Source organism: Amblyomma americanum, chromosome 6 (genome assembly GCF_052857255.1).
Source record: "Amblyomma americanum isolate KBUSLIRL-KWMA chromosome 6, ASM5285725v1, whole genome shotgun sequence".
In the NCBI taxonomy this organism is placed as follows: Eukaryota; Metazoa; Arthropoda; class Arachnida; order Ixodida; family Ixodidae; genus Amblyomma; species Amblyomma americanum.
In genome coordinates, this window is record NC_135502.1 from 54151920 (window position 1) to 54179891 (window position 27972).

A 27972-nucleotide genomic window follows, 5' to 3' on the forward strand; every position below is an offset into this window, starting at 1 on the left:
TCCCACTTACCGTGAGAAAACAAAGAATCTAGTCGCAAATAACTCGCTAACTTAAGTCAATTCGTGGATGAGTAAGAACGAGGGCGAAGAGAAAGCGTGTGCAGTGTAGCGGCGAGGTCACTGTGAAAGGAGCGCTTTTCAAACCTGAATAAATAGAAATCGTTGTGATTTGCAATATTCAAGCTTGTGGAGGAGTGTTCGGAACGATGCCATCACCCCAACAATGGTCATCACATCATTGTCGCCACCTCCACAAAATCTTCCAAAAGTCGCTCATCGCCAACTTCATGTACGCTTGCAAATGTGCTTCCCTTGTTCCAGTCTGGCGACACGCGACATTTATGTAACTGCAGCCCTATTTCATTAACACCAAATTCCTTCATGATACTGTAGCGTGTAATTTGCAAACAAATAATGAAGTTTCTGGAACCTTATGCCGACGGGATGAGGCTCGTTCCGTCGTGCTTCTTGTTCTTGTGCCTCGTCCTTAGTGCGCTGCTAGCATGGAGACTGCAACCAACCCGTGTGTTCGACGCCTCTCCGCGTAGACTGAGCCCCATTGTGCGAATGATGCGTACTTACAACTCTGCGATGGCAACTTATCTTGATATATTTCATCAGGGCTTCGCGGCTTTCAAGCGAGGGTTGCAGAGTTCATTAAGCCTCAACATTTCCTGACTGCTTATGAGTCGTTTACTGTTATCATCTCTTTCTGCTCATTTGTTCTCTTCTGTATTCATAACCGCGTGCACCACTTCACTAGGCCTTTGGTTGTCGCTAGGCACCTCGAAATAAATAAACAGATAATGATTTGTATCCCTGCGGTGTCTGCGTCCATTCTGCTACTTTTTTCCCCCCAACTCCTGCAATATCACTGTTAGATGCCGAAGTTCGGGTCTGTGCAAGTAAAAATAAATTTTAAATAAATGAAATGCAACCAAGACTAGCTTCTGCCAATATAAATGTTGGAAGTATTCCTTCAATTGTGCACTCTGCCATGGTTTAGGCTTCCTTAACGAAAATGTCGTGCAAAAACGACGGCTGAATTGCCGTGTTGCCTCACGTGCAAGAAAGCAGCCCACTCGTTGTCGGACTATGCCTTCTAAACTACTACAGTGCTTATCTTGATTTGTTTTGAGTTCCTGCTGCTCCTTCCTGCTTCCTTCCTTCCATTTAGCACAGAGCTGCGTCTCCACTCTAAGCCATTGCGCACCCCCTTTTATACCAAGGATTGTATAACTAAAACACCTTCACGTGTCATCGGACCAGGGAAGAGGCGAAAGGGTGCCCCCTCAGGATCATTTATTTCTTTTTTTATTGTTTTGCTGACACGACAACAGCCTTTGAGAGTCACGAATTCTGACAGCTTGTTCCACGTATCTAACACCGAAGATAATATAAAAATGTGGTCTCAGGAATTTTGGGCAAGGTCTCGCGAGAATAGAAGAAACTCAAGCCTTTCAGCTGCCCTTTTTATGCCTAAAATTCCGCCCTAGGAAAGAGCACACCACTCTGGTTACTGATGGAAGGCTTTTGCGTCCTTATTTGTTTCTTATTTTACTTTCTTTCACTAAAGCGTATGGGGGCATACGTCTACCGTAATGCAATGTTGTCCTGGAGAACGTCTAAGGAATGTGCAAGTAGTCGGAGAAGAAAGCTTAGTGGAAAGTTTTATGCATCGTAGCCAAAAATGGAAAGCCTTCAGCTCAGATAACGCTCAGACCGCTGTCTACGGTAATATCGTGTAGCGTCGTGAAAGTTCCTTACATATTAGCAGCTCTAATTGTCGTGTGGGAGTGCCTAACAGTCTACATTATGCTCTGGTTTCATAAACAGCTGCTCGTTTGCGCAAGAATACTACAGCCAATTCTGTCTACGGTAATATCGTTTAGCGTCGTGAAAGTTCCTTACCTATTAGCAGCTCTAATTGTCGTGTGGGAGTGCCGAACAGTCTACACTATGCTCTGTTTTCATAAACAGCTGCTCGGTACAAAAAGACTATATTGTACGACAGGCCTTCGGCTCCGGAACCTTCAGCGGCTGCACTTATGGAAGAAGACGACGACAAGCGCTGAACGCTCCGACGCTCGTGTGTGCTCTGGACAGTACGCGTATACGCGGCACTACGCGGGTGATTACGCCAGTCGGACACTAAGAAAGGCTGTAGCCAACTATTCCGTCACCGGGAAGGAGTGTTTATCCATGCTTTGGGCAATCGTCAAATTTCGCCCCTACTTGTACGGGCGCCCTTCGGACGTTTGTACGGGCGCCCTTCGGACGCCCCTAGGCAGTAGTGGCCTAGTGGTCTGGGCGTCCGCCTCGGCTGCGGGAGGTGGTTGGTTCGAATCCCACCGCCGGCTACCCACCGGTTAAAAATGGGTACAAGCCACCATGCACCCGGCCCGGCGCCCGGCCTTTCTATGTGTGTGTTGGAGGAGGCTCCGCAAACCCCGCTGCGCCCCTTCGGGGGCAAACCCAATGTCGAACACTCAGCCTGAAAAGGTTGTCACCGATCGCCACGCCCTCTGCTGGCTGTCCTCTTTGAAAGATCCCTCCGGTCGACTGGCACTCCAGCCACTGTACTGGCGCGTTGAGTTCTGCGACTCCAAGAGTACGACATTACCGCTGTCTGTCGTTCCGGCCGTAAACGTGCTGATGCTGATGTCCTCTCAGATTCTCCTCTGCCGTCTGAGGCAATGCCTTGTATATCCGCCCTGCATTCTTTGTCGTTTGAGCCCACTGATAAGGCTTCCGAGCAACGCAGAGACTCATGGATCACTTGCCTCTTAGATTTCTTATCTGGCCGATCGTCACCACCTCCTTCCCGTGGTCTTCGTCGCCAGTCCCATCATGTCGCCATCAGAGACGAGCTTCTTTACCGCCGGAACTACCTCCCGGATGGTCGTAAGTGGCTGCTTGTCATCCCGGCCTATCTGCGCTCCGTAATTTGTTCACACTACCACGATATCCCCAGTGTGCCCACGTCGGCTTATTGAAGACATGCACCCACCTACGACATCGGTACTACTGGCGTGGGATGTACCGTTATGTTAGCCAGTTCGTCCAGTCCAGTCCAGCCCCGCATTCCAGTGCCGAGAAAACTCCCCTCGCTAACCCGCCGCTCCTCTGCAGCCGCTGCCCTGCCCATCCCAGCCCTTCGAGCGTGTTGGCATTGACCTCTACGGCCCTCTTCCAGCACATCAACCGGCAATCGCTGGATCATCGTTGCCATTGATCAGCTTACACGCTACGCCGAAACGTCGCCTTTACCATCTGCCACAACACGCGACATTGCTTCCTTCGTCCTCCATCGTATCATTCTTCGCCATAGTGCTCCCAAAGAATTGCTAAGTGATAGAGGTCCCGCCTTCCTCTCTGAAGTTGTAGAAGCTCTCCTTCAGGAATACAACATCGTTTACCGCACCACCGCCACCTACAATCCGCAGAAAAATGACATGGTTGAGCGTTTTAACCGCACTCTCGGCGACATGCTGCCCATGTATGTTGCTTCCGATCACTGCAACCGGGACCGCATTTTACCTTTCGTCATCTGTGCTTATAACTCCGCTGCTCAAGCCACCACCGGATTCTCTCCATACTTTCTCCTGTACGGTCGTGAGCCTTCTTGCACAATGGACACCATTCTGCCGTACCGCCCTGATGCTTCCGAATTTACTACTCTTCCCCAAGCCGCAACTTATGCCGAATAATGCCGCCAGCTTGCCCGGTCCTTCACTGCTCATGCCCATCAGCGGCAGAAAAACACCCGTGATCACTCTGCACTTCCTCTCGCTTACCTTCCTGATTCTTTGGTCTGGTTATGGGTACCTTCCTCAAGTCCCGGCCTTTCCGTCAAGCTTCTTAGCAAGTACCAGGGCCCCTACCGTATTCTTAAGCAGACATCCCCGACTTAAAGGAGATGCTCCACTGAGAACTAAAAACATGTTGCATGTTAAAGCACGAATATACGTTAGCATGTCTAGCGCAATCACGATACACTTCTGTGGTGACTCAAAACAACCCGACATGGAACAAAAGCGCTCGAAGCCCTCTCCCGTAGAACACTTTCAGCAGCAGCGAGTTCCTGTATTGGGTAGTCCTCCAAGTGGAAGCTACTTTACTTGCATGTAGCAAGTGTAACTGTTACAATATATGATCGAGGAGCCCTGGTAGTTGATCGAGAAAAAATTGGGGATGATTAAGGCGTGGTGTTTATTTATTATTTATTTATTATAGATACCTCAAGGGCCCTTGAGGGCTTTACATGAGGTGTTTCGATTGGTTGCTACTCTGGCCGGATATTTGAAGGTGTCATTACTCCCGTCTGCTGTGAGTAAAATACAAGAAGCTGCATCTATACCACTCAGAGTAAGCATGCGAAGTTCTAATTTCCAAAATGATGCCAAATATTAGAATACCGAGACGTTCAAACTTACGAAACCTTTCGCGACAGGATGCATTCAGCGCCTCATAACGCATGCTTACTAATTAGTTAATGAATTTTCCCATTCCAAAGCAGCACTAGCAAGGCGTATAGAAGATGACTCTGAGTTAGTTTCGACTACCCATAAGGGTTCTTTTTAACGTTTATCTTAACCTCAATACGCAAGCATTTTCGCAGTCCACTTTCACCAGCCGCCGCGAACAGGAATCAAACCTGCGACCTCCTGCTGAGCAGCCGAATGCCACAGTCACTGACACACACACTCGCTCTACCAAATGACACGAGGGTACCCCGTATTCTGCAGCGCCCCCGAAGACCACAGTGTCAAGTATGCAGCGCATATCCGGTCACCAAACACACATAATGGAGTCACTTCTGAGGCCAGTGCTGTTGTAACGCCCCATTTTCTCTACTCGCTCCAATACCCACCCAAAGGGAAGCGAACTAACATCGGCGCATGAGGTTTAGCTGCACGTTGAATAAACCGAGACGGTAGAAATTAGTTCGGAGCGCTGCATGGACTACAGGGTCCGTCATATCTTGAAGCATTGCTCTGGCACCTAAAAACCGAATAACTTACTCTCCAGAGAGCTGCAGCGCTCCTTTCGCTGCGAGTATTTTCAAGACCTTGGTTAGAGGTGCTCACCGCTTGCACCATCAAGCCCCAGCCGCTTGAATTTTTTTTTCTTCGAGGATTGAAGGCATGATTTTCAGCGCAATTAAAAAAGGACGAATAAATAAAAAGATAGGGCAGGCACTACGAGGGAGGACAGGACCCGATGTGCTAGAAAGCAAGAAGTCACTGGACGTTGAAGTTTTTGGTAATGCGAATTGCAGCGACAGCTCGGATGTCGCGAGGTGCGGATACCAGTCGTAGAGTTTAGTAACCCTGGATAGGGGTTTGGAGGTAAAGGTGTAGGGTAAGCGTGCGTCCAGAACTCGCGGTGACACACGGTTACTCATCAATCTATTAAAGCGGGGGCGCGGCGTGAAAGGAGCAACGAGGGAGGGCGTGAGGTGTGGTGTGGTTGGGGGTACGGAAACGCGGCGTTGACAGCGTTGGATTCAACGTGCTCATTAAGCCTTCCGGGGCATCGGTGTGAAGCGACCGGGGTATGTGGGTGCGGTTTGCGGTGTACGCGGACGGCGCCGACGACTACGCTGTGATTTCGCCGAATGTCACCCATACAGCTGTCGTTGTATACTACGCGCACAGAATAAGGTTGAGCTAGTTGGGCTCTCTCTGTACGTAAATAAGATTACTGGGCTCTGATTTCGCTTCCCTGTAACCAATGCCTCGTTGCATCTATAGGCTGCGTTGATTACAAAATTCCACACACGAGATAGACTGCGCTTATCAACGGATAGGTCAAAGCCGGCGCGACATTGCATCCGACGCCCAAGGAACCACACTCGCCGTGAAATTATTCGCAATAAAATTACAACAGCCCCGCGCTTACAATGCGTGCTGAAGAAAATGTAAGATTTTAATTTGCATCCGAATAACGGCACTTAACCAAACGTTACGAAGGGCGCGACAGTTGTATCAAGTGCCGCATCAGAATAGCGTCAAACACCGTCGCTCCACTTCAAGGTGAACACGCAGTGCCATGGCCAATAATGCTTTAAGTTTGGGAGGAATGAACGTTCGCCGTTTATACTGGCAGAAATATTTCACTTCATTAGAGCACGCCGTTATATCTTTGGTCTGCTACGATGGCCTTTAAGAGGGAATACGCCTTTTTTCGCTATGAACATCACTACGTAATGGGCAGCTTCGTCACCTGCAATTTGGAACATTTTCCAAAGGCACTCCAGTAAAACGTGAACACGCTCAACAGCCCAACATCAAGAAAGATCTTATCAAAGAAACAAGGAATACGAAGCCAAGACCTGTAGAAATGAATCAATAAGTCTAGGAAATGGTGCTGTGTTATAGCACTGCACTCTCGAGCAAATCGTGTGAGAAAAGCCGGTCCATTTTGTCGGCACAGTCGCCCAGGTATAAGTGCTGTCAATACTAACTTAGTTTAATGCTGGCAGAAAGGAACCGACGCGCAAAATCAATTTTTGCCGCAGACAGCGTCGATGTCCCCGCGGTGTTCTAAAAAATCACGAAAAGTTTAGCTAAAGTCAAGGTCACGCTCACACCGAAGAAATATTAAGTAAGACAAGAAGAAAACAATCCAAAAAACGATAACAAACTAAGGCGAGCATCTTGTAACGGTCAGCCTCTAATGGCAGGAAAGAATTTCCATCTTTTCAACGATTCAATTTTTTTTTGACTTCGCTTTACGTGGGAGTTGTTCGTGGAGCGAAAAAAAAAAACAGAAAATTCTAGAGCGCCACGTATTGACTGCCTTGTGAAGGTCGTCTCCCCAAAGGCGATCGACAAAATTGAAAGTATCGATGAGACAAGCCTATATATAAGCAGCATAGCGTACAGAATGTGCTGACAACAAGCTCTCACGCGAAAGAACGCTGCGCTCGCCGCCTCGCGGCGAAGCAAGGCAGCGGAGGAAATTAAAAGGAGTCCCAGCAAGGCCGTGCTCGTATGGTCGACGGCTGTCGTCAGACGCAACGAATGACTTGTCGTGCCAACGGCCGAACAGTATCGACCGCAGCTGTCTTTGCCGCAACTTCGCCTAACTGACTAATCGAGCTATCCAATTCCACCAGAGCACCAATACCTGCCACGCGCTTGTGTACAGCCTACAACGGTGTCGTAACGCAATCCCTGCCTTCTATGCTTAGGCTAACAAACCCTCCGACGCCATGCTTGTGCTCCTGCAGTTGGAGAACGTTTGATTTTCCACTCATTCGTCAGCAACAAAGAGAAGTAATGATTTCCTTTGTCCAATAACAAGACAGTATTAAGAAACTGTCATAACAGCTCATTTTTCACATTGTGTCAGCCGCAGTAGCCTGGGAGAAAAAAGGCCGATATTATAAACGCTATGCCCAGCAGAGGGCGGTGGGAAGACGAAATCACGAAATCTGCGAGTCTATACGCAAGGCCTCCAGCCGAGATGTGCTCAGCCCCAAGAGACTGCGCTGTTCTTCACAGCCTGATTACAGCTAGCGCTTCACAGTACTGCAGAACCGCCTACGTACAGGCATGCCACGGAGATGAAGAGCGTGAAGCAGCAAGGCACCCTGGCCAGGGTATGTGCCACTTCAACACAGGATCGCAACAACAACAACAACAACAACAACAAGAGCGCCCGATATACTAGCTCAAGCGGGGGAAACAGCGACGGAGACAGAACGAAGTAAGGAGAATAAAGTTAGGACAGGTCAACCCAAACACACACGCACGTGAGGAAAAACGCCGGTCTGTCTCCTCCCACAGTAGGTCGAAGCGTAGCTACCAGTGTCGTTTTCTTTTTTTCTTTTCTACGGAGTACGTAAAGGAGACAGCCAGAATTATTGCTCAGTCGTATACTGTCAGCTTCACGCAAAAGAAAACATTTCTTTTTGAGCCCATATTATGCGGAAGATGTGATTGCTCTTAGTCTCTGGGTAGACATGGTGGAAGAAAAGTGAACTAATAGCTTTTTTCTTCTTGTGCGAATCGCTACTTAAGAGAATGCCGGCTTAAGAGTGAAAAATAGCAGGTTCAAATCACCCCCAAAGATTGGCGCTGTGCGCAATCGATGAACAAACGCTGAGTATCGAAATACTAACCAAACCTGCGACTTGATGGCTACCACCACCGCCTCCGTTCCCCAGACCGTTCGGCCCGCAACTGTACAGCCCGGGAATGTGTAGTGGTCCACTCACGTGTACAGCCCGGGAATGTGTAGTGGTCCACTCACGTGTAGGCGACGTACAGGAATGCCACCAGGACGCCGTTGCTGAGCAGCCGAAAGAGCCCGGTGAAGACGGCGACTCGAGCGTGCAACTCTTTCAGCACGTGGCGCCGCACCTCGCCGGGCGTGCGGCTGAACTCTAGGCTGTAGTTGTACTGGTGCGTCACCGTGATGTTCACATAAAAGGCAGTGTACACCCGCTCCAGGAAGCTGCGCATCGCTGCGACAGAGAAGGCCACGTTCTTTCGCGCTGGGCCATTGTGGCGCAAGGATTCGGCCTGCAGGTTTCCGTGGTCTATGCTGCTAACAGAGCGGCAGTGCAATGATACCACACGTGTGAAAGCTCAAGAATCGGCAAGAAACAGCGTACAGTTCGCCAAGCACTGTTCCCGAAAAGCAGCAAATTTGCTAACAAGTTTCCAGCGCTTTGATGCTTTAGAAACGGATGGATTTATTTTCCTGTAAGAACTTTCATACCGGGCATACGCTAGCGAGCTTTTAAAAACGAAACATATCCACCCTAGCAACGTTTCCGAAGCATCACTAATGAAACTAGCAAACTGAAGCTAGGCGTAAAATAATGTCTGTTTGATCTGACATTATTTGCTCTTGCTCAGCAGGCGTGAAACACTCTCCAGTAGAGAGCAGCATCAATGAAACGAAAGGGTAGCTCCAGGAAACTTCGTTGTTTGCGCCTGGGTGCCACAGAGCCTGTCAAAGGTATTGTCGCCTTTGCGTTGAAAACCTTTGTAGTCGCTGCTGTTGATTAATTACCAAAGTTGATTGAGGAACAGCTTGAAATCCCAGGCAGATTTTTATAAAGGCCTGGAATAAAAAGAAGCACCGGCTTAAAAATACCAAAAGCAGCGACAGAGAGCCTGCTTCGGTGCGAGTGACGAGCAGCCGCGTGCAGGCTCCATCCATGCTGCACTCATCGTCGACTTAGCCGAGTGCCCCTCGAATGGAGCGACAACTGGATCGGGCCCCTAAATTCCTGACAAGGCCGCATGAATACGTGACAAAAACAGTCAAGACAGAGGTGAATGATTAAACCAAGCATGCCACTAGACAGGGCTCTTCTGAATTAAGGTCCTGCACTAAACCCAAAAAAAAGCGAGCCTCCTGATGTGCCCGCAGCTCTCCAAGTGATTTATCAGAACAGCCATCTGCCTTTTTTTTTATAGCATGCACAAAGGCATTGAATATCTCCACTTGCCTGCTTGTCATGAAGCACTGTCAGAGAAATTCGCTTCTGTTTCATCGATTCATAGGACCGACTCCGTAAGGCTACCAGAAAATAGTCTAGCCACGTGAGCCGAATTAATTTTCGCCAAACACCGCCATTACTAATCATAGCACGACAAAACCAACATGTCATCAAGGGTCATCGAGGGAAAGCTGAGTGCGTGGGCGACTGCTGATAATATTAACGATCAATGGTATCACTCACCTCGTTCGATTCTGTCGATCACTTGCACCTTGACGAAGTCGATGATCATGGCCGGAATCGCGCAAAGGACAGTGATCACTGCGGAAAACGAAAGTTACAAGAATCGTGGGCTATCACGCTGCCGGACGTATATGACGAAGTACGGAATACACTCCAAACAGAAAGGAGTGAAAAGGGAGTAAACTGTCTTCTAGCGCACTCCATTTATTAAAAGGGAGTGCACCAAAGGACAGCTCACTCGCTTTCTATTCTCACAGTGACGTACTCGTGTTTAGAGTAGCTGGAAACTGCACCGACGACTGAAGTTCATCGCTCTCACCAATGGAATGCTTATCGCCATCGTCTTGTCGCGCAAAGTGCGACGATCATCAGCGCTCTTCGACATGCATCGCGGGTGTTGTTATGTTAGAGGCGACTATTGGAGCTGACTGGGTCATGACATTCGGCCACTCAAGTTATGAATAGAATAAAGAGCACCGCCAACGCGAACACCTTTCTGAAGCATCCCGGCTTCTCCAGCAGTCGGTTGTAGAACTCTGAGATGCAAGCACTGTGTGACGTGTTAACAAGGAGGTTTCCTTGCAACGGGTTAAATTCTTCGTTGCAGTACATCTGCACATGGCGTCCCACTTCAAACGACCCAAGAATTCAAGAACGCTGTCCCACATGCGACAACGGCACTGAGGCAGCACTATAGACTGGCAGTTTTCTGACACGAGCAGGAAAATTTTGATTTCGTGTCAGTTCTTGTGGTGGCGCCTTTGTAGAGGCTGCGCGCTTCAATGAATTAAGACGCAAGGCGCCAGCACATCTTCCGAATAAATCTGGTTCTTCACACTTCTTCGAGTGTGCAGTTTATTGCGTTTTTTCTTCACAGCGACAGCTGCATGACGGACACTTTAACTGCACTATTTACGGGATTCGATAAGAACGCTGGTTAGTCGGTGAGGGTTTAGTGATGTGATCCAAGTGAGGGTGGACTATATGGGCTGTGTAGGCTTGTGAGAGTACCTTCTCAGGACGATGGGAAGTAAAGAGAGGGGTGAAGATTTCGCCGTCACTTGTTTGCTCCTGGAAGAGCGAAAAATCTTGAATATTTTTTTCTTCTTTTGTAAACATTCTTTGAGCGACTGTAGCCCTAAATTACAATTCTGCTTCCATCGGGAGGCAGGGTTTAGCTTTCTTTTTGCGTTGCAACAAAATGATTTTGACACAAATCGCTAAGGCGACTGCCTGATGAAAGCATTTATGAACTCTCTGGGTATCTCGACAGAGAAAAAAAAAATCGGAGTTTGGTCCTAAGCACTAATTTCTCCTGAAGAAGCTCCAGCGACCACGTCTTCTCAACTGTTCCCTGCCAGCACTGAAAGCATGCAACACGGGCGCTAACCTTGTTTACTTACAAGAACGGTGAGCAATTTATTCTAAATGTCATTTATATCGACTGCCTTCACCGATAACCCTGAGTGCTCTGTGTGTGCTTCACCTAAAAGCAAGAAGTGAAACGCACTCATCGTTCAACAGATTGCAGTTGACAGCCTGCTATATTGCCGTTACACACAGAATAACAGCATTAGGATGCCGAGCGTATTCGCAAAAAGGAGCTTATAGGCGCTATCTAGATCTCTACATCGCCACACAGGAAAGGTTGTGGGAACAATCGAATCATCGGAGTAAAGGCGCGGCATTGTACGCTGGGCCACTCTTGAAAAACTTCGTTACTTCGGCAGGGCGCTCCGACTCGCTGAAAGTGAATGAGACCTGCATCCGAGGAATTCGACTGCGGATTACGCTGAGGTCAATGTTTATGCGGAACGCCGAACTGCAACCATGTATCTTTACCATTACCCTTCGAGAGTTGCACTGTGCGAAGTTCGTTTAAAAGGAACTCGTGCGGGGGAGTTACGCAAGGTGCTTTTGCATCCTGAATTTAGTTGCCGTCATGCAGCCACCCAGTCGAAAGTATAAGCGAAAAGCGCGGACGGTATGCGCATGGGCGCGTTTGCACGGAGTAACGAGTAACATCTCCCAGTCCCTTATGCATCATTTCAATGACAACGATGTGACGGTACATGAAATTGAAAACAAGGCGCGAATAGGACCGATCCAAAGACAATACAAGGACTAATCAATTAGTTTTGTCTCATAGGCTGTAGATAATTTTGTTCAAATTAAGTCAGATAAATGTTCCTTTCAGCAATGCTAAGAAAAGAGGCCCCAGAGTCAAGAGCCGATGGGAGACCTCTTGTAAGTACTAACAGAAACACACAGGGGCAAGAACAGCAATAGCAGCACACAAAATAAAAGAGCGCAGATTCTTTTAAACTGGCGTAGACAAACGAAGCACAATAGGAAGCCCTATTTATCGAACCGCAGGAGGAAATTAGCACAGATTCTTTTAAGAAAATGTACAGTTTCCTAGATTCTTTAACGTAATTGATTGAATTGAAAGATATCACCTTCAGAAGAAGATCCGGGATCTTCTGTCTCAGGCGATGTTTCCTACGCAGGTGGCGCCACTAAAGCCTAGACAGTAACTTGAAAAATGGAAAGATACACAAGCTCTTGCTTACAGCAGCGTGCAGAGATCAAATTTTAGCCTGTGGAAGGTTCCCAGCTAGCGTCATCGGACATCCCAAGAATCACCAAAACGATCTAAAAATGTTACTTTTTTTTGTTTTGGCCAAATATTAATTCATTTTTAATGTAGCATTTGTAATACTTTACAAATAAACACTGCAAAAAAACGCATATAGAAGCAGGACAAGAAAGAGACGACACTCATTTTCTTGTCCCATCTCTTCGCTGTTTCCTGTCATGTTTACTATTCGGCAACTATTGCCAAGCTCCAGACTGTTATAATTTACAAATAAATGTCGGAATTACATTTTCCCTAACTTTTGTTGACAATAACACAACGTAATATGCAACTTTCGTTAAAACGGTAGAGTAATCCAGCAAGGCCAGACCCGCCAATTGTAAGAGCATGTTCAGTAATCAACACTTCGCAAAGAGCAAAGAGAAATGAGGGCGACTCTTACCCAGGCGGCGCAGCACTTGTACCACTTCGCGCCAAAAACTGCCGCCGTCAGCCGCTTGGGTCGCGTCAAGCGCGGGCCCGCATTCTCAACGATTAGAAGCGCGTGTATTGCCATGGCTGACAACATTCTTGCCTAGTTCACAGAAGCTATGCCTGGGTGCTCTCGTCGGAGCCGAACTGGCCGAGGCACGCCACGCGTGGCTTCGATCGAGTGCGGAAGCTTATGTGTGTAAGCACGGGCATGTGGCTTGGAGCACTACGCGCGCGCGGGTGCGCCATGAAATGCTCGCTCTTCTCGCTAGGTTTTGCGCTACGGCGCTGCAGTGGACACGAAAAACCGGCGCAGGTTGCTTATACAGCTGGTTTTAGGTTGTAGCGCTTGTGTTATTCAAAATTCCTGTTTACCAACTTGCTCAGTTATCTGCCTTGATGTAATCACGCAACTCACGCCTTCGAGCGGATACCGATTTCTCAAGCTTGCTAGCTAGCCGTTAAGAGTGTCTTATTCCGTGTGCACACGTCCCGCTCTGCCCCCCCCCCCCTCCCGTAATTTTCGGTGAGGAAAACCTATAAGTGATAGTGGCGAGTGGGTAATAAGTGGTCTTCCGATTAAGTTTTGGGGCCGTGAATGCAATTTGTGATAGATACTACCTCAGGTGTATATGAGAAAATTCTGCTAGTTGAAGAACATAATTACTCAATGAACAGCAAGAAACGTTCCGAGACAAGATGCACGGAATATATCTGTAATGTTGTCTTATAGTTGTTATTTAAACATTGTAATCGCATTTAGAGCTCATTATTATCGTAATGTGTGGTTTGAATTTTAAACCAGTAACCACAATACAACATGTCTATTGTTATTTGTTACCTTTTAACAGTACCATAACGTTCTAACGAAACATGGAGCATTTATTCAACTTACACAACGCTTTTGTAACATTTTTCTTATGTTCCCTGCTACATGGGCTCTTCCTGTTTCCCAAGACGAGAAACTCCTAAACAATACGCGTCTTTCATGAGACGAAGAGGTCAATAATGCAGGGCACTTTTGCTGTCGTCAGCTGTCGTGCTCAGTGTTCTATGGAGGCACGCAAGGGCTAGTGCTCTGAAAGCGAAAGTACATCGCTGCTGATGGGAATCAAGTAAAATAAAAGGTGCAGTCAAAACTTTCATTTTAAAGCATCGTCTTTCGATTCAGTCTCTTAAATAAGGGTGACAACACAAGAAGCAAAACTTACAAGAAGCCACTGGCAAATTCATGCCACATTAAGAAAAGTGTCAATGAAGCAAATCCCGGCGATCTATAGTGACCCGCCGCGGTGGCTCAGTGGTTATAGCGTTCGGCTGCTGAGTTCAAGGACTCGGGATCGATTCCCCGCTGCAGTGGCCACATTTCGATAGAGGCAAAGCCCGAAAGGCGCCCGCAAGTTAAATAATCCTCAGGTAGTCGAAGTTAATCCGAAGCTCCCCGCTCTACGGCATGTCTAAGAGCTTCATGTGCAGCTTCGGGACATTAAAAGCCACATAAAAAACCAACAGTTAGCTAAACCTCGTTATAACGAAACGGTTTATGAAAAAGTGGATACAACGAAGGAATGGCAATTCCCCTCGGAAGCTCGGTCAACACGGGCTATAAATAAGCTACGGCTATAACGAAGTTATTCTCCGAGTCCCTTCAACTTCGTTATAACGAGGTTCAACTTGGTCGCAAATAATGCTACGTATGTGAGTTTTCAGGTACAAACCTCACCTATTAAAAAAATGCGCTAAGTCTTCTAGTTCAGAAGCCGCGAACAAGCAGCATTCTCGCGCTAACAAGCAGCACACGGGCATCCATGCATTCACAGGGAACCACTCACTTCAGCCGCCATTGACGGTGGGAGCATCCCCCCTGACAGGGGTAAACATATAACACTTACGCGGCACAAGGACAACCACGCAGACAGCACAGGAACACATATCGAACCACCTTTTCAGGCTGCTAGTTGTTAGAAACAGGTTACGTCCCAGAAGGACACTTCGGGATCTACGGAGCCTCCCCCAGGACTGCACCCCATAAACAAACCGGCCGCCAGGTCGGGGTGTGCCTGTACCCATCCGGTGAGTATCCGTCGGTGGTTTTCAAACCTGCCACCTCCCGCAGGCGAGGCGGACGACCAAACCACTAGACCACTGCTAGGCCCAGAGTTGCTAAATAAGGCACTTCATCTCTCTGTTTTTCTTACTCTTAAAGCCATTTAATTTTTTTTTTTGAAATCATCCTTCTGGGCACTGTAATATGTTAACAAATACAAACAGACAAATATAAAACAAGTGGACGCTTTCAAAACATGTAATCAGCATTTGGTTTAATACTTTTTTTAGACGTTTAGAGCGGGGGCTAATTTCAAAATCTAATGTTTGAAAGCTAATTAAATGAATCTCTTAACCTATCACCACGAGCGCCGCTCCGTCACGGTTGAAGACAACACACCAACGACTCGCCAACAGCTCCCAAGAGGCCATAGGGGGGAGACGGACAAAAAAAAAGCTTTTAATCAAAATATAACCATTAACTGCAGCTCAGGCCCCAACATTGTCCACAGCTCCAATCTTAACAAGGCAGAGTCCTGCGAGCAGTTCTTGAGCGACGCACAGAGACGTGAAACTCACAATTGGCCAATTTTCAAAACTGCTCAGGCGCATAATAAGTTTTCCGAGTCAATTCTTTGTTCTCGCCTTCCATCGTGTGGCCACACTGCCCACACTCCCGCACGAGCAGTCCGCGTATCTGATCACGCAAGGCCCGCGCAACTCAATAGGCCGGAGTGAACTGCTATATACTTTCGGCAAACACAAGTACTCGAAATTAAGGCCAGCTCCACTTTCGAGGTTTTATCGCAAAACGCTATAACCGCTTTATTTGTCGTACATTTGCCTCGTGCTTGAGGCTAATTAAAGGGACTTTCAGGCTGGTCTGAAAATCGAACTGCGGTGCGCTAAAATGTCCGTGCAAGAAGGCACGGCGTTATGTCAGCTACCGCAAACAAGTGAATTCAACGGACCACAAGAGTTCTTAAAAACAGCTCCATTAATCTTTGTTTTTTGTTCTTTTGTTTCCTGTAATCAAACGGTGAGTAGATATGTGTTTCCATCATTTTAATCGTCCGGTGTTTGCGTATGGTGTTAAGAAAATTATGCGTGTCCGGTTTGGCTGCGGACATAAAGCTTATTGATAACCTTCCCTCCCGTTTATTTAATATTGTCTACGATCGCTGGGGAAATAAGAGGAAACGTAAAAAATGCAGTCGGAATCGTGGAATGGCGAAGTAATTAATTATGTTGGCCACATAAAAAAAAAAACACGGGAATGGACAACTCAAAAACGGCAGCGCGCAACTTGAGCGGCATCCTTAATTTCATTTTACTAACGGGAGAGAGATTCATTACTTTTTATCCAACTTCAGTAATTCCAACGCCTAGTTAATCAGAGGGCGAAACTGATAATAGGTATAGTGGAGAGGATATGGGGAGAATGCTTGTCTGAACAGACACACGTCTCTGTGAGTGAGTGAGTGAGTGAGTGAGTGAGTGAGTGAGTGAGTGAGTGAGTGAGTGAGTGAGTGAGTGAGTGAGTGAGTGAGTGAGTGAGTGAGTGAGTGAGTGAGTGAGTGAGTGAGTGAGTGAGTGAGTGAGTGAGTGAGTGAGTGAGTGAGTGAGTGAGTGAGTGAGTGAGTGAGTGAGTGAGTGAGTGAGTGAGTGAGTGAGTGAGAGTGTACAGCAAGTAGCAAGGTGTCAACAGGCTCTATTCGGACGTGCAAACAAAACAAAAAGAAACGTGTACCCTTGGCGACGTAGCAGACCTGCTCCACCACCTTGACAGGCGAGCAGAGCCAGTCAAGTATGTCGGGCATCATCTCCAAGCAGTCGCTGTACGCGTCCATCAGCGGCTTGCGGCACTTCTCGTACGGCTCCCCCATGCGACGGTTGCACACGTTCACCAAGTTGTGCAGCCACCGGATGGCGCGACGGATGGCCGCGACTGCAATCGCGGTGACACGCGCCATTGGTCAGAAAAACGGTAAAAGAAGTTCACAGGATTTTGTACAGGCTGAAACTTAAGTGCTTAGCACAGTGAGCTCTCCTCATGAACAAACAACAATCAGGTAGGCATTTCACAAATGCCATTTGCCATCAAGCCCGAATTAAAGTGGATCCGAGGGGGCGTCGGGCAGCACCGCACTAAAGCGAGCCGATTACTCTGAGATAAACCGAAATCCAGACACTTTTTGTGAATAAATGAGCTATCCGTGCTCAACATCCCACGCTGAATATGCTGCTAATCTAGCACCAGATTGTGTTGGTACGACTGCGTGAGAAAGGAGTTGGCCATTGTATGTGGCTAAGGTAGTACGTGTTGTGATGTCCCTGCATGCGTGAAATGTGTCCGGAAGTATTTCATCACTTGCTCAAGCTCTTGGGGTGTGCAGTCGCCGTGTGAATGAATATATCCTATGCTACAGACAGTAGCTCAATACTGCAATATTTTGCAGCATTGGACTAATATATCTGTCTCATCCAGGCCCCCAAAAAGGGCGAGAACTGTGGGATTATTTTACTGGCTATACTTCAACTCTGCGCCTGGCTTAGATAATCTTCATTTTAAAGCCATTGTTAAAAATACTCAAGCCAAGACTATTGCTATTAATCCCGGTAGAGTAGCTAGCACACCTAAATGTTCTACGCTTGCGTACCGGTGAGGATAAGGGTTTCCCTTGCGTCGAGAAATTTGCAGCGGTACACGGTGCAGAACGAGGCACGGTGCACGATACGGAAGCAAACCAGGTGGGCTGTATATTTTCGACAAAGGTAGAACGTGTCTTGAATAAAAGGGATGAGCAAGAACGGAACTCCATAGACGGTGCCCAACCTCAGTGCATTGCGCATGCGTCAGTCGTGACCACATGAAGGTTCGAAATAGGTACCGGACCTGCTCGAAAGGGAAGGAAATAGTTCCCCAGAAATATAATTGCAAACCATTTTCGCTATTCAGCAATAAAGCAAAACTTATCGGATGAAAATGGGAGGCCGTCGAGCGCAAACACTAATATTTATTTTATTTATTTACATTACCCCTCAGGGCCAGTGGCATTACATAAGTTTAGCTTCACCCAACAGCGATGCCGGCGTAACTAACAAAACGCGTAATTTTTTTTTACCCGCAGAGGTTGCACTGTGTTTAGCACAAAAATCCTAATAACCTCGCACCTAACTAGAAATAATAACTGTCACAGTGAGGATCGTCCCAGTATAGCATTAAATCAGAATCATCGCTACTGGTATATCACACTCGGCATGCAATACTTTGCTCAGGCGCTAACCAGGACTTCGCCACAACTGTTCTCTCCACAAAATAAAAAATCGGCACCGCATTGCTACCGGAAGCCCTCATTAAAAATTAAAGCTCGGAGGAGGCTTCCATTCAATAGCTCACGCATTCTTGACCAGTAAGGGAAGAACAGTAACAAAAAAAAACCAGTTTGCGGACTGCCTTGATCTGACAAAGTCACTGTCCCAGGGATTACACAGAGAAGCATTTAAAATTTACCGAATACAAGCAAACTCTACCGAACGCCACGGCGACAGTAAGCAAAGAGGATAAACGGGTGTACAGCGCCCGAAAGTCGTTCGGTAAACAGCACGAGGCCTGTAAGCTGCGCATAAGCCTGAGCTTAAAAGAGCTCGAAGTGCGGATGTGCCGGCCAGGCTCAGCGACGGGTCAAACAGTTCGGGCATTCACAACAAACACCAACTGTTGAAGAGCTTCGAAACTGCAGGCGAACAGTCGCAACTCAACCGCCACGATGCAGTTCGCGCGCCAAGCCTGCGGGAGCAGCGGGAACAGCCGTAATACGACTACGCAGATCTATGGGCGTTTAGCCTGTTTTATCTTAACGTAACCTAACCTAACTTATCCACGGACCACTGACACTTAAAAAGACCCCTACGGTGATGTTCTCGGCGGCTTTAACCATGCAATGCCCAAGCAACGAACAAATGTGGAATAAAAGCTCTCAACTTCCGGCGTTTCTTCAAAACTTGTTCTTTATTGCATAAAGATTTTAGACTGGCAGATTTATTGAGAGGAACATCGTAACTCTGTTAATACTGTTAGTGTACTAGGGTCAAAGATTTCTGAACGTCTAAAAACAATAACACTGCGCACATAGTCACAAGAAAATGCAATAAATCACTAACAGAATTCAAATTCATTGCCTGAACTTAACAGCTTAACACCCGTTGAAATTTTCGTTTCCTTTAGCGGGAAGGTTGGCTTTTGCAGTGTGTGATCATACAGCATGCCCTCTGCATCGCATGAAGGTGACACTTAGACTTTGCTTAGAGAAAAAAAAAGGGGGCATACCTGTGAGCATTATTATTTTAAGGGCTAAAAATAGAATAATAGGCGTTATTGGAGTATATATCGTGCGTGATGTACAGGGCAGCATAAATGGTTCAGCGCTAAAAACGCGACTGCCGGCAACGACCCATGACGACAAAAAAAAAAAAACACCGTCGTTATCGGGTTCTGTTTTTTTCCGACCGGCGGCAGAAAAGTGACCGCGGCAGCGTGATTCTCGTGAAAGTGCTACTTTAACGAAGCACGTGTAAATACTGCGGCCGTCAATGTCGAGACCTAAGTCTATTTATTGATAGAACACTCTTTATTAAGCGGTGCTCTTCGTGCAATTACTAATGGGCTGTAACGAAGTCCGTATAATAATCCGGCTGTCCACGTCGAGACCATAGTTCATCTTTTAATAGACCACTGTTTATCAAGGATTGAATTTCATAATGAGTGCGAAACGAGACGATAACAGGGGTATTCATAGCGTACTGAATGCTTCCCTTTTTGGCTTCATGTCCTGACTGCTGGCGTCTGGGGCCAAGTTCGGACCAATGACTCGCCCACAGCGACCATGTGACTTTGCTGCGCAGTTGCCTCTTTCCTTCTCCCTCTCTCCCTGCCTCCCTTCCCCTTTTCTCTCTCTCTCTCTCTCTCTTCTGTTTCTATTTTCATACCAACTGCATTCTCTCGATTCTTTCCCTTTCCATTTTGCGGACCTGTATTTTGCACTTCGGTCATGTCCGAAGCATTTAAATGTTAATTTCCCTCCAGGGCTAAGCCCTGTGACGTCAGAAGACACTCCGAAAGAAAATAACATTACGCCGCAGGCAAAAGAATCGCAGGATTAAGTTCGCGGTCACTGAGCGATGTTCTATGTTTGGTAAGGTTTGCAGTAAGAAGTAGACTCACACTTCGTAAGAACCACTTGTCGGTTTCGATAAGAGACAAATTTTAAAAACAACTGTCTTGGGGCTAAGCTTTCGAAATTAGGTTCAGTGATTGCGCTCAACAAGCACGCAATAATTGCGAACACCGTTGATTAGGGCGCGTCGTAATTATTCAGTGGCTATGGCATTCGGCTGCAGAGCACATGGTCGTGAATTCGATTCCGGCAGCATTCCGATGACGACGAGACGCGAAAACGACCGTGCACCCTGATTCTCGTAGGCGTTAAGCAACGCTGTGCGGTCCAGATTAACCCGTGTTACGTTTCGCCTACGACGCGCGGTATAGCCGGCGCGGATGCAACGGACGCCGGGGCTTCGTTCAAAGTGGCGGTCATTTTGGCCCGTTCAGCGCTGCCGCAACGCCTCCCGCCAAGCGCGTCCAGGCAGGTTTCAATGCCACGTGTCTTCGTGTGTGCGTGTGTGTGTGTGTGTGTGTGTGTGCATGTTGGTGCCCACGCTTGTCAAAGCGCGGCAGCCGGGGAGAGGAGCTCCCCAACTGGGAGGCGAGGAGGTCTGACCGGCGCCGGCCCGGCGGACGCGTCACGTCACGTCTCAACATGTCCGTGCGTCGCCGTCTCGTGCACCTCATCCCGAGCCGTTCCTTCTTGCCCTCGACTCCGAGGGTATAAAGGCAGCAGCCCCGGACGCCAAAGACAAGCTTCGATTTCTTCCGTCGAGTAACGTGGTCGCCCTGACCGGCTGCTCTTTTGCGATGCTAGAATAAACAAGTTGTTCTGTTGGCAGTCGACTCATCCTTTGCCAGGACCTTCGGATGTTTCCAGCTGTGCCCCAGGCCGCCAGGCCAACGCTACCCTTGGGGCTTGCGACCCATTTGCAACAACTGGTTGCCAGCGGTGAGATCGCGACAACGGAGGCCAGCAGCGAAGATATGCGACCGACTGTATGCTGAGCAGCACAACGACCATCCGGGAGCAGTGCAACGAGCCCTGTGTGATGACTGGTTGCCTGCAGCGGAACGACTGCGCTGAATTCTTGGCTGCGAGGTTTGGTGAGTGCGGGACTTTCTTCTTCTGAGTTTTGCCAGGCTTTTGTTAGTGTCAGAAACAGAGCTGGTAATTGTGGTTGTCGTTGCTGCCGGGTTAGTTTGCGGCAAGACAATAGTAGGCAGTAGAGAAAGCAGCATTCGGAGCAGCCATGGATTTGAAGTCTTTGTGCAAACCGAAATTGCTGGAGCTTGCAAGAGAGTTGGGTCTGGATGTCTCAGACAAACTCAGAAAACCAGAACTCCTAAGGGCTATTTTTTTTTTTTTTATTCGAGAAGTGTGCCATGAGGCATAAGTTGAAAAGGAAAGGGGGGAAGGAATGCACGGGATTGAAAGTTAAAAGAAGGAGTGAAGAACCGTTGCGCTGAGGTAGTCGCAGAGGTTGTTAATGAAACGGTTGTCCATTGTCCACTTCACGAAGTCACTTTCGCGGTTCCACCGCAGGCCAACCTCCCTGAGGAGCCGTTTTCTGATAGCAGCCGTCGCTGGGCACGTCCACAACAAGTGCCGCACATCACATATGTCCGGTGCAGCGCCACAGTGAGGGCACCTGTCAGGTAGTGGCAGATCTTTGGCACGCCACCGTTGACGGACAGATGGTGTCAGAGCCGCCCCTGCCCGAATCCGGCGCACGGATACCTCCTCCTGCCGAGTAAGACTACGGGGGAGAGGGTGCGAACACGGAGGAATTAGAGCGCGTGTTCGCTGGCGCAGAACTTCGGAATCGGAAACGTGGGACAGAAACGGATCTGGGGGAAGAGGGGAAGGTGGCGGATCGTCTAATGTATGAAGATGAGTCATAGCATCCGCTTGAATGTTATGTGGATCCTGGGCATGGCCGCGAATCCAGTGTATGCGCACAGGACATGGATACTTTGCGCAGAGCACATGAATAGATTGTGAAATCTGGAACGTTCGTCGAACAGCCTTCAGCTGTTTAAGGGCGGCGAGGGAGTCGGTGTAAATGTGAACTGTATTGAATGTTGGAACGAGCGGAAGGGAAGCAATGGCATTGTAAATGGCTTGAAGTTCCAATGCCAGGGGAGTGCACGTATCCGCAGTATACGTCGCGCGAGAGTTGAGATGCGGATGAGATGGACTATACACAGCAGTAACTCCCCTCTCTGCAGAATGAGATGCATCCGTGTATAATATGCACCCTTCAGGCAGATACGCTGCTGATACCGACGGGGAAACAGTGGGGCGATTGTCAGTGAGCTGGCAATAGGACCACGGTGGAAGTGTCTTTAAACGATGAAGTTTGAGAGACTGTTTTCGAGCTCTATTTGCCACCCGTTGGTCGATGATCTCACTGAGTGTATTAAGTTGGGCGAACTCCTGTAGCACAGGTATGGGTGTTAAACGAGGCAGATATGTTATGACGCGCATAGCCTCACGATTGATAGCTTCAAGGGAGTCCCACTGTCTGCGGGTGAGACGTTGAAATTGAGCCTGATATACTATCCGTGGCTGAAGGATAGAGCGCACAAGCTGGCGGGCCGTATGAGCACGTGCGCCACCAGAGCGCATAGCTATGCGACGAATCAGACCTAGAGTAGCGTGAGCCGATTTACGGGTGGCTGTCAGCCACGGGGTGCCAGTCCCAGATGTATGGAGGAGAAGACCAAGAATACGAACAGTTTCTACCTGAGGAATCAGAGAATTATGTACCGTAAAATTTAAAGGGGGAGCTTTCCGTAAGGCGGCTTTATTTCCAATTCGAATGAAACATGATTTAGTAGGAGAGAGTGTTAGACCCAAAGGTGGGAGGCGAGATGTCAATACATCCAGCGCGTGTTGAAGGACCGACTGATGAATAGACGCATCTGGATGACAGCACCACAAGGTGATATCATCGGCATATGCAAGCACGCGGATAGAAGGGATGGTCTCTAGGGCTCGAACCAGAGGAATTAAAGCCACATTAAATAATGTGGGGGCGAGAACGGAGCCCTGCGGCACTCCTCTATTGGAAGTGAAATTACCAAAGGGCTTTCCGTGGACACGCACGCTGAAGGTTCGATTTGCTAAAAAGGCGTGAATGGAGAGGAGGAACCGGTGAGGGAGACCAAGAGTTTGAAGGGAGGCAAGAATGGCAGAGTGAAGGATGTTATCATATGCCTTTGTTATGTCTGTAGCGATTACGGTTCGTACAAGGCGACTCTGTGGAGAGTGGTCAAGCACGTCAGCAGCCAAAGTAGCAAGGCCGTCCTCCGTTCCAATATGTGGGCGGAAACCAATTTGGGAATCTGGGTAACAATCATGGGATTCCAGCCACCATGATAAGCGTGCGGCTAGAATGTTTTCATAAAGCTTGCAGATGGTAGGGGTAAGGGAAATTGGACGAAGGGCCGAGAGAGATACTGGAGGCTGACCTGACTTGGGGATTGGAACCACAATAGAATGCTTCCAGTCTCCCGGCATGACGCCAGAAAGCCACACTTCGTTAAAAGTATCAAGTAGGGTTTCCAGAGCCCTCCCTTCCAAGTTACGGAAAAAGGAGTTAGGTATGCCGTCGTGCCCGGGAGTAGTAGTAGTTTTTAAACGGTCAATGGAGGCCAGCAGCTCTGCCATGGTGAGGTCAGAAGTAATCCCATCGGGGGGCTCTGTTACCGATAAGTCAGGTGGAGACGTAGCGGTGCAGTCATGGTTTGGAAAAAATTGATGGGCCGCTTGTTGTGCAAATGTGTCCTCATCCACATTTAGCGCGAGGCGAATGCTCTCTGTGTAATCTGCAACCTGAGAAGGGCGCTCCATGGCGTGAAACACTCTCCAAAGATGTCGATTGCCCTGCGTAGAGGACAGGCGGGCACACCATGCAGCCCAGCGTTGCCTGCCTAGCCGCTTTGCATAGCGCCGCGCCCGTGCGGTAGCGCGGTGAAGAGTAGGAAGAGCCGAAGGGTCATCGGGGTGACGAGTAGCGTAAAGATCCGCCTGGCGACGAAGAGCCCACAGATTCAAGAGATGTATGTCCGGGTTTGGGTCATCTTCATTTACAGTAGTGGTAATAGTGTGAGTAGCGAGAACATCAGATAGAGTAGACAATGCTGAAGAGGGGTTGAATGTAGATAAATGATTGTCTGCGCGTACAGAATCCCATGATGTTATTCGTACAGTGCGGCGTATTTTCCGTAGACGCGTAGGCGTGAGGGAGATAAAAATAGGGCTGTGATCGCTACCCCAAGTATCAGAATCAACAGCCCAACGAGGGTTACCGGGGCCTAACCACCAAGTCAAATCAGGTGAATACGGGCCACCTCGTGGGCGGGTAGAAGTATTCGGGTGGTTTAAAAGTTGAAAGGAATGATCCGAAAAGCTCCCTTGGATGTGTGAACCCCTTGAGGAATCCGATGGGTAACCCCACGCAGTGTGTGCGCCGTTGAAGTCACCGCCAACTAGAATAGGGATACCCGAGTTGGTAGAACGTAGAAAACGAACCCATCCCAGATTGGGAGATGCGGAGCCAGGACGACTATAAAAAGAAACTAGAATAAGGGGTGTGCGTGCAGGTTTTACGAGAAGGGCGACAACCTCTTGACGTGTGTTGCACCACCGTGAAAGGTCGAGCGGTGTGTGCGGAACTGAACTGTGAATATAAATTGCAGATTTACCTGGGCTGAGGGAGGAGGCGGTGCAACGGCGATCAGGGACAGATGGTGAATGGTATGCGCAGAAACCTGAAAGGCGTGGGAGTGCATTATGCTCTTGCAGTAGGAACGCCCATGCCCTCAGCTTTCCGTCGCGAAGGCGGATGTTCACTTCAGAGGCCTTATTAGCGAAACCTCGACAGTTCCACTGCACCACCACCGATGATGATGCGCTATCCATGACGAGGCCGAAGAGCTTCCACGATGAGGGATGTCACCTGCTTCATCAGCGCTAATATCTTGTCCACTGTCGGGGTAGTCACGGCTAACAGGTGGTCGGCACCTGATTGTGGGCCAGTGCTTACCCTAGGTGATTCCTCTGATGATTGCTCCCGAGTTATGAGAATTCTTCGAGAGGATTGAGAACGACGCTGTTCCCGGCGCTGGGTGAGTTCGTCTAGTCGGCGGCGAGCCTCCGCGATTGCATTGTCTAAAGCTGTGTCTTCATCTGTAGTATCCACATGTGATGGATGCACTGGACGTTTGGGCGTACCATTTGATCCGGGAAGGTGAGCCGCTTGTGCATATGTACGCTGGCGAGGAGACATATGGTGAGCAGCAGGCTCAGATAAAGGAAGTTCAGGGAAGTCGTTGTCGTCACATGCGAGAGCTGCAAAGCGATTACTTGTAGGGACATCCATTTTTGCAGGCGACTTGTGAAACTTCTTCGCTTGCTTCTTCTTTGGACAAGCGGGGGAGCGAATGTCATGGTCCGGCGATTTGCAGAGGGCACAATGAGCTGTTGGTTCATTCATGTCGGCCACAGCTGCTGGATTAGGGCAGGTATTTTGCATATGACCTTCTTTGTGGCAGTGATAGCAAAAAATACGACGAGGTCGGAAGGGCTGTGGTTTGACGATCGCACCGTAGTAGGTAAGGTACTTCGGGAGAGTCAACGGGCCTTGCAGGATGAGCAGGTATGAGCCCCGGCGACCCATAGGCCGTGCTTGCAGTACAACATGAGTTGAGCAGCGAATATTTGCGCGCACCTCCTCGGGAGGGCTCGTGCTGTCGACATGATAAACCATGCAGCGGAGTGTGTCAGGACCAGATGCAAAATATATTTGCACCGGGACATGCTTGCTGTCATCCAGGGGGATCCGCGTAACTGCGCAAAGTTGGAGGCTGAGGATGACGAGCTGTCGGAATGCCTTGAGACCATTGAGGAGAGGGCAAAAAGACAGGAGCGCGAACGTAAAGAGCAAAAAGAGAGACAAGCGCGAACGTAAAGAGCAAAAAGAGAAAGACGAGCGCGAACGTAAAGAGCAAAAAGAGAAAGACGAGCGCGAACGTAAAGAACAAAAAGATAAAGAGAAAGAAGAGCGCGACCGTCAACACGCTTTGGAAATGAAGCGTCTCGAGGTAGAGATGGAACGCGCTCGTCATGGAAGTCAGGCACACGGTGCAGGAGAACGAGTATCGTTCAAAATGACTGACCTGATGCGGCCGTTTAAGCTTGGAGAGGACATTGGTTTGTTCCTGGTTAACTTTGAGCGAACGTGCGAGAAGCAGGGGTTCTCTCGGGAAACGTGGCCACAGCGCTTGCTCACTTTGTTACCCGGCGAGGCGGCCGACGTAGTCGCTCGCTTGAAGAGAGAGGAGGCAGAGGATTTCGACCAAGTGGAATCGAGTCTGCTAAAAAAGTACAGGCTGTCAGGGGAGGCGTTCCGTCGGAAGTTTCGGGAAAATGAAAAAGGCAGAAGTGAGTCATATACAGAGTTTGCCTACAGGCTTATGTCAAACATGCAGAAGTGGTTCAAAGAAGAGAAAGCGTTTGGTGACCACGAGAAAATTCTGCAGTGTTTCGGGCTGGAACAGTTTTATAGTCGGTTACCTGAGAACGTGCGGTACTGGGTCTTGGATAGGCCAGACGTTAGTACAGTGGCTAAAGCCGCCGAGCTAGCCGAGGAGTTTGTGACGCGTCGGGCTCGCGGAGATAAGGACGGTCGAAAGGGTGAATTTGGCTCCAAGTCTGAGAGGCCGAAGTTCACACCCATGAGAGCAAGGGGGGACACGCGTAGTGCGGATGCGAGTGAAAGCAGTCCGACCGAACGTAAGGAGACGGCGGCAGCCGAAGCCGAACGCAGAAAGCGGTGCGAGACGAGGCAAGCGCGCGTGTGTTATACGTGCCAGAAGCCGGGTCACATTTCGGCGCAGTGTCCAGAAACAAAAACAAAAGTCGTGTTTTTGTCATTATGCAGCACTGACGAGAACATGAAGCTTCTCGAGCCTTACATGCGAGACTTCCTCGTGAACGGGAAAGAGTGCCGAGTGCTTCGTGATTCCGCAGCTACAATGGATGTAGTTCACCCCTCTTACGTAGAACCCGATATGTTCACGGGCGAGTGCGCATGGATCAAGCAAGCCGTGGAAGCTCATAGCGTGTGTCTGCCCGTAGCAAAAGTGCTTATTGAAGGACCTTTCGGAGCACTTGAGACGGAGGCCGCAGTGTCATCTATGCTGCCCCCCCCCCCCCCCCCCCCAGTACCCGTACCTATTTTCGAACAGGTCCGATCACATCCTGCGCGAGAAGGGGCTTTTGTTTGGTGAGGCTAGCGTTCAGGCCTTAACCAGATCGAGAGTTCGGGAGCTCGCTGCAAAGGCAGTAGTTGCGGGGCCGACGTTGTCGAACAATGAGAAAGGGTCGGAGGCGCAGCAAGCTGATATTCAGAGCACGTCCAAACTGAATAAAATTGAGCCTGTAGCGTTGAAGGCACCAGGTACTGGAGAGGAAATTCCCGACACGGGAAAGTTAGAAGAGCTATCTGCAGATTTGCTCATCGCGCCTACGTCAGATGGACTTAATAGGTTGCTAAAAGTCAGCCGGTCGGCTTTGATAGCCGAGCAAAAAAGGATGGCAGCCTAGAAAACATGCGCTGCAATGTCAAGGAAGGTACCGCCAAGAAAAATGCTCGTTTTGCGGAAAGAGGTGGGGTCCTGTACCGGAAGTATCTAGACCGCAGGGGAGTGGAGTTCGATCAGCTGATCGTGCCTCAGTGCTACCGTCAGGATCTGTTGCGCTTGTCGCATGGGGGTTCGTGGTCCGGACACCTAGGAGTTAAGAAGACTAAGGACCGTCTCTTGCAAGAGTACTATTGGCCAGGGTGTTTTCGTGACGCAGAACACTTTGTGAGGACATGTGACACCTGTCAGCGGGTTGGCAAACCAGGGGACAAATCGAGGGCGCCGTTGAAGTTGGTACCTATCATTACGGAGCCTTTTAGACGGCTCGTTATG

At 48.8% G+C, this 27972-nt stretch overlaps 1 protein-coding gene across 1 annotated transcript in view; it reads right to left on the reverse strand.

The window, feature by feature from the left end:
* Nucleotides 1–27972, reverse strand: part of LOC144095261 (DC-STAMP domain-containing protein 2) — a 66901-nt gene that overhangs the window by 27897 nt on the left and 11032 nt on the right. Inside the window, exons 5-7 of the mRNA XM_077629041.1 lie at nt 16573–16770; nt 9707–9784; nt 8263–8476 (exon numbers count right to left, since the gene is read on the reverse strand). Coding sequence (XP_077485167.1) covers nt 8263–8476; nt 9707–9784; nt 16573–16770 — 490 coding nt within the window. The remainder of the gene's footprint in view (nt 1–8262; nt 8477–9706; nt 9785–16572; nt 16771–27972) is intronic.